Below are 12611 nucleotides of genomic sequence, written 5' to 3'. Positions count from 1 at the left end.
AATAAAAACAATTAAGGGTTTTGTCAAAGCAATGCATTTAGGGACGGATTATTACTTTACTAACACAGACTAAAGATTAAAAAGTAAATGGGCCAAGTTGATTTTTGGACACATAAACTACTACTGTAAGTCTGTAACGGGCCTCCAACAACATTTACACTTCATCAAATTCTTGTGTTAAAAACTTAAAATAAAACAAGGGTTTTAAAACCATTCGTAGGGTTTAAGAACTAGGTTTTCCCCTTTAATGGTGGTCGAACAAAACATTCATAAATCCTCTTGTTCTTCAATTTCTTACCTAATTTCATCAATTTTGAAGTATTTTCCATCGAATTCTTTGTAATTATGGAAGCATTGCATGTTGCGAAGGCTAATTTGACTGTTTATCTTCATCCTTCTCAAACTAAAGACGTCAATGAAGCTGTTACTCGGGAGCTTAGCTCTCTTCTATTCAAGTAATTCCACTTTCTCTCTATTTCAATTTTTGTTTTAATTGCTGATTTGGGTATTAATTATATGTTTAATTTCTTTGTTAGGGTTGATATTTTGATATGAACAAAGAAGTTTTAATTTAACGTGTTTGTCAAATGTTTTGCTTTTCTGGGTTTGATTTATGTTGCTTTAACAACCATATAATAGGTATTTAGTATTTCATATCGAAATATTGATTCGTTGACCTTGGTTCAATTTTTTTTATTTTTTTATTTTATTTTTGGTACTAATTGGTTCGATTGATTATCGTTTTGATCTTAATTTTATATGGGTTATCTTCAAAATTGATGACTTTTTTTTTTTTTAGTTTATTAACCTCTTTGATTCATTTCTATGAGGGGATTTTTAATTTTTGTTAGTTTACTTGATCTTAAATGAATTGGATTGTTACTGATAATGTTGCTGAAATTTCAGGGAAGTATTTTTTTAACAGTGTCAATTTAGGAAGTTACCCATGATTTAGCAGTTTTTCATTGTTTTGATGGAGCTATTTTAGTATTTTGTCTCGCTCAATCCACATTATGGCTCTCCGGGCGAATCCGGTTTAATATTTTAGAATAATCCCATAACCAGATCAGTTGGCAACTCTAGCATTGCTTGTACAATGTTTAATCTTTCTTACTTCATGATATTTTTGAGGTGGGGGAGAGGGGAGTGGTTCAAGAGCATTTGTATTGACCAGTAAACAAATTAGAGTTATTTTTGTGTGTAGCAATGTCTCCTGGTAAAGATGCCCTGACTATTTTAAGAATGCTGACTACCTTATGAATATTGTGGCATCAAAAACCATATAGTATGAAGATTCAATGCAATACAGATTCCGCTACTTCTAGATCCAAAAACTGTTGCCACTTAACTTTTTAATCACTGGGTATAAGATTTGTTTTGGATAATGAAAGCAAGACGCAAAATTGGGACACGTATTTATCACAAGGAAATAAATAACAGCTCAAAGCCTATTTTTTACTAACTAAGTGAATACTGGCCTGGTTGAACTCCAGTAGTAAGTGTATGAACTTGTTTAGGTTTGACAATCTTTTTTTTGCGTAATCATACTGCTTTACCACTCCTATCACCTTAGCTATAAAACTAGTATCGTTTGTTTGCTGTACGTGTTGATGAATAATGTCAGAACTCAGGAGGATATAATAAATTAAGATGCTGTGTAGGCAAAATACTCCAATACTTTGTCTAGCCACAGAAACAAGCAGACTTTAGAGTCCAACGTCTAGTCCAAACTAGTCTTGCTAAATGTTAACAGCTTGATCTCCATCAACAAGTAAACATCTTTCAATTCAAAATCCGACAATTAAAGCAGGAGAAAATAATTCATTAGGCTACAAGTTTATCATAGCGATGACATTTTGCTGCTACACCTTTTTCTCTTGTGGATTTAAAAAAAAAAAACTCATTTTATCGTGTTTTGATTGTGTTGTGTGAGCCGGGTTCATTTTTGTGAAGGTAGTTCAGGATGGAAGATCGTGTTGTGGAAACTATTTAGTAAGTATATCATAGAAACCATGCCATTTTTTTTTCTATATTCGTTGAGGATAAAAAATGAACTCATTTAGTCAGCGTTTCGATTATTTGGGTGAGTCGGGTTCAGTTTTGAACTCATTGTTCAAGATGGAAGTGATTGTGTTGCAGAAACTATTAAGTATATGATTAAAGTATTTATGTGTGTAAATTGATAGGTTTTTAGCTATCTGATGTACAGTCTGTATATTTTTGGTTGGGTGGTGTAATAGATGATTTGCACATATGAGCCTGATTGTTTGGAGTCATGCTCGTGCACTACGCTCATGATCTCATATTCTTTACATGCTGTTGTTGTCAGGTTCAGCGAAATTTATGATGGTGTATTGTTGGCACATGAGATTGCTGATGTTCCAAGTAGACATGGAAAAATTCTATCTGGGCTCTTTCCTTATGTCGGTGTTAGACTGACGGCTAATCTTCTACTTTTTGCTCCAAAGCCAGATACATATCTAGGTATGCCGTTGCCTTCAACTTCATCTATTCAAATATTGGTGTGCTAATATAGATGTTTCTGGAGTTCTGGAGTCATACATCCTTTGCAGCAGTATACAGAGTAGTGTTTAAATCCATGTATTCAAAATCTTAATAAAGATCTATAAATTATGTTCCCATTTAGTTGGTATTTTCTTTGGAGATGAAAAACACTTATTTAAAAAGAAATGACGATCTTGATTTAATCTTTTTGATAGTACTTAGAACATGATTTTATATCTTTATTATTTCAGTCAATTGACATAGCATACTTCGTTTGTTTTTGTATCTTCCAGAAGGTAAAGTTGTGAAGGTTGGGCAGGAGTCCATACATGTTGTTGTTCTCGGATTTTCAGCTGCCATTATAACAGTAGATGACATTCGTGATGAATTTAGATATAAGATTGTATGTAACAATTTGCTGTTGTATATTCTTTTAATTTTCTTCTGAATTTACAGAACTTACATTAATTTTGTTTCAACTTACTATTTAGCTTGTTTTGCTGTAGAAAAGTGGGGAAGAAATGTTCCGAAGCACGTCACACAAGCGGCATGTAATTAAAGTTGGAACCATGATACGCTTTTTAGTCAAGAGGTGAGAAACATTAATCTATCGATCACTCAAAGGATCAACTTATAATAAAATGCCCACTTGATTTTTAATCTATACTTTAACAATGTGATAAAGGTATTAATTTTTGTGTCTTGGTAGATGAATATTTATACGGTAAGTGATGCAGATATGTGATGGAAAAGTTAGTTAACTGCTAAACTACCTAAATTACTCTTGTTGTCAAGCTAATTATCATACACCATCAACTCCCCAAGAAAAAAGGAATGAATGAAGAAGCCACTATAACTATCCCACAGCTAAGTACAATTGAGCTTACGTATCTAATGTTTTAAGATGGCTTAAAGTTGAATAATCATTTCAATAATATTATGAATGAAATTGTCTACGAACTTCTATCTTTTACCTCTATCGTGTCAAACTTAACCTTTTCCTAACCAAAAACTTTATCTCATATTAATTTGATATGATTTTCATAATGTCTAGGACGTTGCATGAAGATGAATTTTGACATGTATAATGGTACTATAAGAGGGTTCATGAGTCATGACTATCTAAATATACATTGACACGCGCAATTTTTAAATCCATCTCATGGTTAGTTTGCATGGTGTCAGCACACCCATATCACACTGTTGAAATCTAATTATGCATTTTAATTTGCTTGCTTGTGAGCACTGATTTTTATAGATACCCTGAATATTTGTATGGATGTTCTAGATTTTGCTGACTCAGGATGAGCAATAAAATGCTTGTGTTGTGAAGGTTGATTGTTAATCAAGTTTTTGAGTGGATTATTTTTGGTTCTCTGATTTTCTTTGGTGGTTTATTTATTTATTTATTTTTTATTATATAATGAATAGTGCAGTATCTTAAATAGATTCTCTGTTCGCTTCATTCAAATTTCTGACATTGTATCTATGTTACACAGCTTCAATGAGGAAATACTGCACATATCTGGGTCCTTAATTCCATCGAGCACTGGAAACATTCAGTGGCAATCATCCTTAGCTAACAGGTATTTTGGCTCAAAATTACTCTGAAACCTTTTACTCTGGGGTGGGCAATATTTGTTCGCATTATATTTCTAGTGCATATTTAAAATTGTAGCTTGTCTTACAGTTCCCGGAAGCGGAGAGAAGTATTAAAGGATTTTAGTACTGGAACAATTGATGGAGGTGCTATATCTAATGATTATCATGTCTTGAAGAAATCAAAGAAACAAAGAGTGTAACAAGGATTCTAAAGGATGCGATAGGATTAAAGACTCCCAATGATTTCATGATTGTAATGGTAAGTTTCTTTTCTATTGCGATTGGCAGTATGCAAATTTTGCTTTTACTTTCCGTCTTATATTTTTGTGCTATATTTGTGGTTTTGTTGCCCAATCATATGCTATTAAAGTCCTTTTCATATTTTACGTCTTGGGTATATTTGGGTAGGGATATTCAAGAAAGGGATTGTGAACGGTCACAAGTTACTCCTTGTGTCCTTTTGTTCATGATTGTCTTTTTTTTTTTCTTCCCAATCTCACGCCCCTTTGCTCAAGGGGTTCATCCCAAATCATGGTTTATTAATTAGTCCCCTAAGTATTTTGATTTTCCTAGTCTTGGTCTTATGCATGGGGAACTATCAAAAGTTGCTTCCACCAATTTCCGTCACCACTTTGTGATGAACTCGGGTCAACCGATAAAAGTCTACACTAGAAGAGTCAAGCAAGGTCAGCAACAATGAAGCAGCAAACAAGGAGCAGGGCAATTCCAATGAGCTAAAGGACAAGTTTAATTAAGAAGAGAAGAAGGAATGGAAGCAAGCAACTTTTAGTATGTTCTATTTTGGTTTTTCTACTTTAAGCTTAGTATTCACATGTAATCTCTAAGGTCAACATGACCATTAGTATAAGTAATTTAGTAGGAGCAATTTAGAAAGCATTTAGAAATTTGTGAGGAAACTTGGAGACTAGCAGCCTCAAGTTGCTTGGAGAGTAGTAACCTCAAGTTACTTGTATCCCTTCTTTTGTTATTATTGAATGAAATCTGCCCTTCTTTCTTAATTGAAGCAATTACAGCCTTAGTCTATTACAAATTGGTATCAGAGCAGGCGGTCTTGCGGCTGCCGGTGACCGGAAACCACCACTCCGACACCTCCATTAAAAAAAAAAAAAAAATGGCAGGACCAACCTTAAGTCAGCGTGCTGACGCCATGGATGGAAAACTCGAAGAGGTAGAATCTCGGCTTAAATCAATCGAGGAGAAACTCACGAGCCAAGAAACTTCGATTGGGCGGGTGGTTGCAGAGTCGGTGAGTAAAGCCATGACGGAAGCTCAGAAGGCTATCGCCAAAAACGTTACAGCCCTGTTTGAAGCGGAGAGGATACGTCTGGAAGGACGGATCGACCGCCATCGGAACACCGCGGAGGAGCAGATGAATATAATGGCGCGGGAGAATGAGAAGATTAGGGCGGAGCTTAGGGCGGCGGCTGCTGCTGCAGCCCCGACACCCCGACCACCGCCGATTTTTACGGTGGACGGCGAAAACAGTCAAATCCACGGCGACAATGAGGTCCGAACCCCCGTTGCGGGGGAGTTTGGAATGCCGGAGTGGAGAAATCGAGACCCGCGCGGTTGGAATGACGACGGAGGAGGAGGAGATAGGCGTTGGAGACCCAAGAGGTTGGATATGCCGGTGTTCGAAGGAAAGGACCCCGATAACTGGGTCATGAGGGCTAAAATGTACTTTGACTTCCACCAACTTTTCGATCAAGACCGGGTCACCGCCGCGGTGGTGGCCATGGACGGCCCAGCCCTACAGCGGTACCACTGGGAGAACCGTCGACGACCTTTCGCTCATTGGACGGACCTCCGTTGCCGGCTCTTGAAGGAGTTCCGACCGGCCAACGCCGGCACCCTTGGCCGTGACTCAAACCTCTACAGTGGCGGAGTACAGAAGGAAGTTCATAAAGATGGCTTTTCCTCTTGAGGAAATTCCAGAAGAGATTATGAGGGGGCAGTTCATAAATGGTCTAAAAGAGGATATAAAGGCTGAGTTGAGGTTGTTGGATCCGGCCACATTGGATCGGGCTATGGATTTGGCTGGTAAAATTGAAGAAAGAAACAGAGTGAGAAAAGGGAAGGCTAGTGTTGGGCCTTGGCATGCTGGGCCGAGTGGGGTGAGTGGGGCCCAGTCGGGTTCTGGTGGAAGAATGGGAGGGGGGCTCATACAATCATATGGGCTGCCAAACGTAGGCCACATGGCCACGGGCCCCGGAATCTCATGGATCCGTTAGTGTCGGACGACCCAATTCAGGTCAATCTACACAACGATCCGGTAACGAGCCGAGGAGGTTGACGGAGAGCGAGTTGCAAGACAAGAGGGCAAGGGGACTTTGCTTCCGATGTGATGAAAAATGGGGGATTGGGCATCGGTGTAGGAGGAAGGAATTGAGTGTTTTGCTTACCGGAGAGGGTGGAGATGATGACGAGTTGGAAGCGGAGGAATGTGAAGAGGAGTTAGAGGAACCCAAGGAGGAAGTAGGGGTAACCTTATGTTCGGTGGTCGGAATTTCAAACCCGAAAACCATGAAGTTGAAAGGAGTAATCCAAGGAAGAGAAGTGGTGGTCATGATCGACCCCGGGGCCACCCACAATTTTATTTCACTAACACTAGTGGAAGAGGCTAAGTCACCGTTAACGAAAGGGGGCGAGTTTGGGGTGTCACTTGGGAATGGTGACACCGTGAAAGGAAGAGGGGTTTGCTAAGGTGTTCGAGTTAGGCTAACCGGTGGGATAACCTTGGTGGAAGACTTCCTACCACTTGGGTTAGGAAATGCCGATGTGATACTTGGAGTGCAATGGCTAGAAAAACTCGGGACCGTCATCACGAATTGGAAGACCCGGGAAATGAGGTTCACGGTGGCCGGAACACCGGTGAGGCTCGTCGGAGATGCCTCCTTGGAAACGACCAAGGTCTCCCTTAAGGCTATGTTTCGGATCTTGAGTAAGGAAAGGAGTGGGCTTTGGGTGGAAGTGAATCAAGTGGAGCAAGGGGAAATTGGGTCAGCTGCTGAAAATGGGCCCAAAAACAAGGCTAATCCACCAGAATTTTTAAAGTCCATTTTGGAGCATTTTGCCAAGGTTTTTAATATGCCTACGGGACTACCTCCAATTCGAGGCCATGAACATTCAATCACTTTGAAGGAGGGCAGCAACCCCGTGAGCGTGAGGCCGTATCGGTATCCACAAATACAAAAAGATGAAATTGAGAAGATGATCCGGGAGATGTTGGAAGCCGGAATTATCAAGCCCTCTACTAGTCCGTTTTCAAGCCCGGTTTTGCTAGTAAGGAAGAAGGACGGATCATGGAGGTTTTGCATCGATTACCATGCCCTCAACAAGGAAACGGTCCCGGATAAATACCCGATACCGGTAATCGATGAGCTTTTGGATGAATTACATGGAGCGGTCATTTTTTCCAAGTTGGACTTGAAGTCCGGCTATCATCAAATTCGGGTCAAGGCCGATGATACTCTTAAGACGGCTTTTCGGACTCACGAGGGTCACTACGAGTTCCTTGTGATGCCGTTTGGGCTCACTAATGCCCCGGCCACATTTCAATCTTTGATGAACGATATATTTCGGCCCTTCTTGAGGAAGTTTGTGCTAGTGTTTTTTGACGACATTCTCGTGTATAACAAGAGTCAAGAGGAGCATCAACAACATTTGCAATTAGTTCTCACGAAATTGGCAGAACATGACTTGTATGCTAATTACAAGAAATGTGAATTTGGGAAGCATGAGGTGGCTTATTTGGGCCATGTGATCTCAAAACAAGGAGTGGCCATGGATCAAGAAAAGATAAGGGCCATAATCAGCTGCCAGCCCAAGAAACTTAAGAGAGTTGAGGGGCTTTTTGGGTTTGACGGGTTACTACCGCAAATTCGTGGCAAGGTATGCTCAAGTGGCCGGGCCTCTTACATCACAACTCAAGAAGGATGCGTTTGGGTGGACCGAGGAGGCGGCTCAAGCTTTCGAAAAATTGAAGGTGGCCATGACCACCGCCCCGGTGTTAGCTATGCCGGATTTCGGCAAGGAATTCGTGGTGGAAACCGATGCCTCCGGTTATGGGCTTGGAGCCGTTTTAATGCAAGAAAACCGGCCCATTGCATTCTTTAGTAAGCTTTTAGGGGTAAGAGCACGGGCAAAGTCTATTTACGAGAAGGAACTTATGGCTATTTGCTTAGCCGTGGTCAAATGGCGACACTACTTGTTGGGGCGGCACTTTGTGATTCGGACCGACCAACAAAGTTTGAGGTATATTACTCAACAAAGGGAGGTGGGTAATGAATATCACAAATGGATGAGGAAGCTAGTAGGATTTGATTTTGAGGTTCGTTATAGGCCGGGGGCCTCCAATCGAGTAGCCGACGCCTTTTCTCGGAAAGGGTGTGAGTTAGGAGCCTTGGTTTACACTCAAGGAGTCAACTGGGAGAAGCTACAACACGAAATTGACAATGATCAGTGGATTAAGGAACTCAAGGAGAGCTTTGGGCCAGACAAACAAAAGCCCAAAGGCTTTACTTATGAAGAGGGCAGAATCTTTTACAAGGGGAGAATAGTTATCCCAAAAACCTCCAGTATCATCCCAAGACTCCTTCGAGAATATCACGACGCTCCCATCGGAGGTCACGACGGAAAAGTGAAGACATATCTCAGGGTGGCGGCGTAATGGTATTGGCCGGGGCTTCGCAAGGTCGTGGGAGAGTATGTTCGGGGTTGTGATGTTTGTCAACGCAACAAGGCGTCGCAGCGGCAACCGGCGGGGCTGCTGCAACCGTTGCCGGTGCCGACGGCGGTCTGGGAGGAGATTTCCATGGATTTCATCGAAGGTTTACCCTTATCCAAGGGGGTGAACACGATTTTGGTGGTTGTAGACCGCCTATCAAAGTACGGGCATTTTATTGGGTTAAAACACCCTTTCGACGCTGCGAAGGTTGCCGGAATTTTTGTCAAGGAGGTGGTGCGGCTACATGGGTTTCCCTCTGCCATTGTTTCAGATCGGGATCGCATTTTCATGAGTATTTTCTGGCGAGAATTGTTCCGTCTACAAGGAACACAATTACAGAGGAGTACTGCATATCATCCCCAATCCGACGGCCAATCGGAGATTGTGAACAAGGCGGTGGAGGTGTATTTGCGCTGCTTCGCCTCCACCCAACCTAAAACCTGGGCTCAGTGGTTGCCGTGGGCGGAGTACGCCTATAACACTTCACCACACAGCGCCACTAAGACCACCCCATTCAAGGTGGTCTATGGTCGGGAACCGCCTAAGCTGTGGCGCGTGCAACCAGGTCAGACAATGGTGGGTTCATTAGAGGAGCAATTGCGCGAAAGGGATTTCATGCTCGATGAATTGAGGCTGAATTTATTGCGTGGCCAACAATTAATGAAAGAAAATGCTGACAAACACCGGAGGGATGAACAATACGACATCGGAGATATGGTTTTTCTCAAGCTCCAGCCTTACCGTCAGAAATCTTTGGCGAAGAGACCCTTTGAGAAATTAGCGGCTCGGTTTTATGGACCCTTCAGGGTGATACAGCGCATCGGGAAAGTGGCATACAAGCTCGAACTCCCTGCCTCCTGCAAGATTCACCCGACATTCCATGTCTCACAACTCAAGAGGGCAATCGGGGATCGTCCTGCCAACCCAACTATCCCAGATCAACTCACTAGTGATCTTGAGATGATAGCGGAACCCGAGGCTGTGTTAGATGTCCGCAAGAAGAGTCAAGGGGATGTCTTAGTTCGAGAAGTCTTGGTCAAGTGGTCTAATCTGCCGGAATTTGAAGCGACTTGGGAGGATTGGGATGCCTTGAATGATCGTTTCCCACACTTCCACCTTGAGGACAAGGTGAAACTCGTGGGGGGGGGGGGGAGTAATGTGATGAACTCGGGTCAACCGATAAAAGTCTACACTAGAAGAGTCAAGCAAGGTCAGCAACAATGAAGCAGCAAACAAGGAGCAGGGCAATTCCAATGAGCTAAAGGACAAGTTTAATTAAGAAGAGAAGAAGGAATGGAAGCAAGCAACTTTTAGTATGTTCTATTTTGGTTTTTCTACTTTAAGCTTAGTATTCACATGTAATCTCTAAGGTCAACATGACCATTAGTATAAGTAATTTAGTAGGAGCAATTTAGAAAGCATTCAGAAATTTGTGAGGAAACTTGGAGACTAGCAGCCTCAAGTTGCTTGGAGAGTAGTAACCTCAAGTTACTTGTATCCCTTCTTTTGTTATTATTGAATGAAATCTGCCCTTCTTTCTTAATTGAAGCAATTACAGCCTTAGTCTATTACACACTTTCAGTGTTTGAAAGGTGCAAGGCTTTAGGGTTCATGCGCTTTTTGAGGTCTAGGCAAGGAGATTTTGACGAGGTGCAGCTTAAGGCGCTCAAAGATTTATTCAGAATTTTTTTTTTTTTATTGTTTAGTATATGTGCCTTGTGTCAATGAGGCGCGCCTTAGGCGCCTTGGTGCAACTTGAGCCTTTTTATTTATTGACCACTTTAGTGTTTGAAAGGCGCCAAAGGCGCTCAAAGATTTTTTCAGATTTTTTTTTTCTTTTTTTTATGTTTAGTATATGCGCCTTACGTCAACGAGGCGCACAGAGGCACGCCTTGGTGCGCCCTGAGCCTTTTTAATTTATTGACCACTTCTATAACCTGTGAGCGGCCACTAGAGACCATCATGCTGTGCCAGGGACTAAAACAATGGAGCACTGCTTGCCACCTCCATAACCCATTGTCACCACTAACTTTTGTAATTTTGGTAACCGAGTCCCGTACAAAAATATAATGGGTTGATGTAGTCACTTGTGCCAGAGGTCAAGATAGGTACACAGATAGGTGTTGTGTGGTGTTGATGGAGGAGAATTAAATTCATCTTTGCAAAGGGCTGATGGGCGATGAACCGATGATAAATAGTAATGGGGGATTTTGCTAGGAGACAAAAGAGGGGGTGATGGTGGCTGGTTTTTGTTTTGAGGACAAGGAGTTCTGGATAGGGAGGAAGTAGGGGTGTGCGAAACCAGATTGTCAACTGACTGTTAACTGTGTAATTGCAATATTCAGTTGGGATCATGGTTTTTATTACATTGTACTCAAATTTTATAAATAAATATTATTCATGAACAAATCAAATTGATGAACTTGCTGTGCTACTGCCAAAACACTAACTTATCACAATACATCTTACCTGGCAATGAATTTGGGAAAAGCAGAAATTTCAAAATCCAGTAAATGTTCCTACAATCAATTTGGCTCTCCTATCTGTTTCAAACCCTCTCCGTCTCCATATTTCCCTTTCCCTACTTGCCTCCACAACTAAATCAACATTGCTGTCATACTGCTCAATACTACCAACTTGCTACTCACTTTCAGGGCCCGTTGCCTTCCACCACAAAGGCATGACATCATATCAGAACTTTGGCAAGTTACGAGGCATTTTTTTAATGAGTACCTGCGTATAGTGTAGATAGAAATAACTAGTTCTAAGGTAAGAGGGGAATAGAAGGAAGCTTTCTTTTTTCCAGTTGTCTATATTTTTCATTAAACATCGACAAGGGGATTCTTTTAATGTCTCATATTATAATGTATCCTGAGAAGGATTAATTATGATTTTGAAGCCAGATGGGTTTGTGTACACACTACACAAATTTGACATGCCCATCTGGCTTGGCTATATTGGTATATGTAACAACTTTATTTCATTTCTTTAATTTTCTTAGTTCCTTCACTAAATTTCGTTTAGTTTGTTAATATATGAAGATAATGGGTTTGTATTAACTAGTCTTTATTTGTTTCCTGGTGTAATCTGTTAACATTTCGCCATGTATGAAGTAATGGTGTGAACCTAGGTCTCTCAGGAAGTCAGGAATATCAATTTATCTCAACATTCTTCAGTTCCATATGAAATTACGTTTCTTGGTGTAAAGTGATGAGTCTGCTTTTGTCATGGAGTGATGTTTAATGTTATTGCAGATATTTGTTTGCTTGTTGGCATTGATACACAATCCAGCTCTTGATGAAAGGACCAGAATTTGGGTGAACAAGCAGAACAAAACTAGGATATTATAGGGTTCTTGTGATATAGGAAACTCAAATCTGCATGTGCATGTAATTTATCAATTTTATATCCAACGGATTGTCCTGTAATTTATAGTATGATGTTTCCTCCCCAACAACGACTTTGGCTCGTCGGCGGCTCTTAACTCTTGTTCTTTGTTATCTGAGCCACCTACATACCCTTCCTAGCTGCTACAGCCAGCTTGTGGGCTTCTATTACATTAATTCTATTGACTTTTACAATAACAAAATTATCTAACTCTCTAACAGCCTGTTTAATATCAAGCACTAATTGCTTAATTTCCCTTTTTGCATTGCTATTGTCATTAAAAGCCTTCACCAAATCACTTGAGTCAGTGAGCATCGTGACATTCCTCCCTCTAAGGCTTGAATTATTTATAACCATAAGAGCAGCCATG

At 40.9% G+C, this 12611-nt stretch overlaps 1 protein-coding gene across 1 annotated transcript; it reads left to right on the top strand.

Moving 5' to 3' along the window:
* The first annotated feature begins 252 nt into the window (after positions 1-252).
* Positions 253-12374, top strand: LOC145590887 (DNA-directed RNA polymerase I subunit rpa43-like). The gene is made up of 7 exons (XM_081647280.1): positions 253-455; positions 2330-2484; positions 2799-2908; positions 3012-3097; positions 4005-4091; positions 4196-4366; positions 12109-12374. The coding sequence occupies exons 1-6, from the start codon at positions 346-348 to the stop codon at positions 4305-4307; spliced, it is 660 nt and encodes a 219-aa protein (XP_081503406.1). The 5' UTR covers positions 253-345; the 3' UTR covers positions 4308-4366; positions 12109-12374.
* Positions 12375-12611: the final 237 nt, after the last annotated feature.

The sequence above is a fragment of the Chenopodium album genome, chromosome 18, assembly GCF_948465745.1.
Source record: "Chenopodium album chromosome 18, dcCheAlbu1.1, whole genome shotgun sequence".
In the NCBI taxonomy this organism is placed as follows: Eukaryota; Viridiplantae; Streptophyta; class Magnoliopsida; order Caryophyllales; family Amaranthaceae; genus Chenopodium; species Chenopodium album.
The sequence above is the reverse complement of the archived record's forward strand: the minus strand, read 5'-3'. Positions and strand labels throughout refer to the sequence as shown.

What these genes read in the sequence shown, in the direction of transcription:
- LOC145590887 (XM_081647280.1), top strand. Translation starts at nt 346, where the DNA reads ATGGAAGCATTGCATGTTGCGAAGGCTAATTTGACTGTTTATCTTCAT. An exon ending in AAAGCCAGATACATATCTAG is followed by an intron (nt 2,485 to 2,798) that starts GTATGCCGTTGC and finishes TGTATCTTCCAG; the next exon opens with AAGGTAAAGTTGTGAAGGTT. An exon ending in ATACGCTTTTTAGTCAAGAG is followed by an intron (nt 3,098 to 4,004) that starts GTGAGAAACATT and finishes TATGTTACACAG; the next exon opens with CTTCAATGAGGAAATACTGC.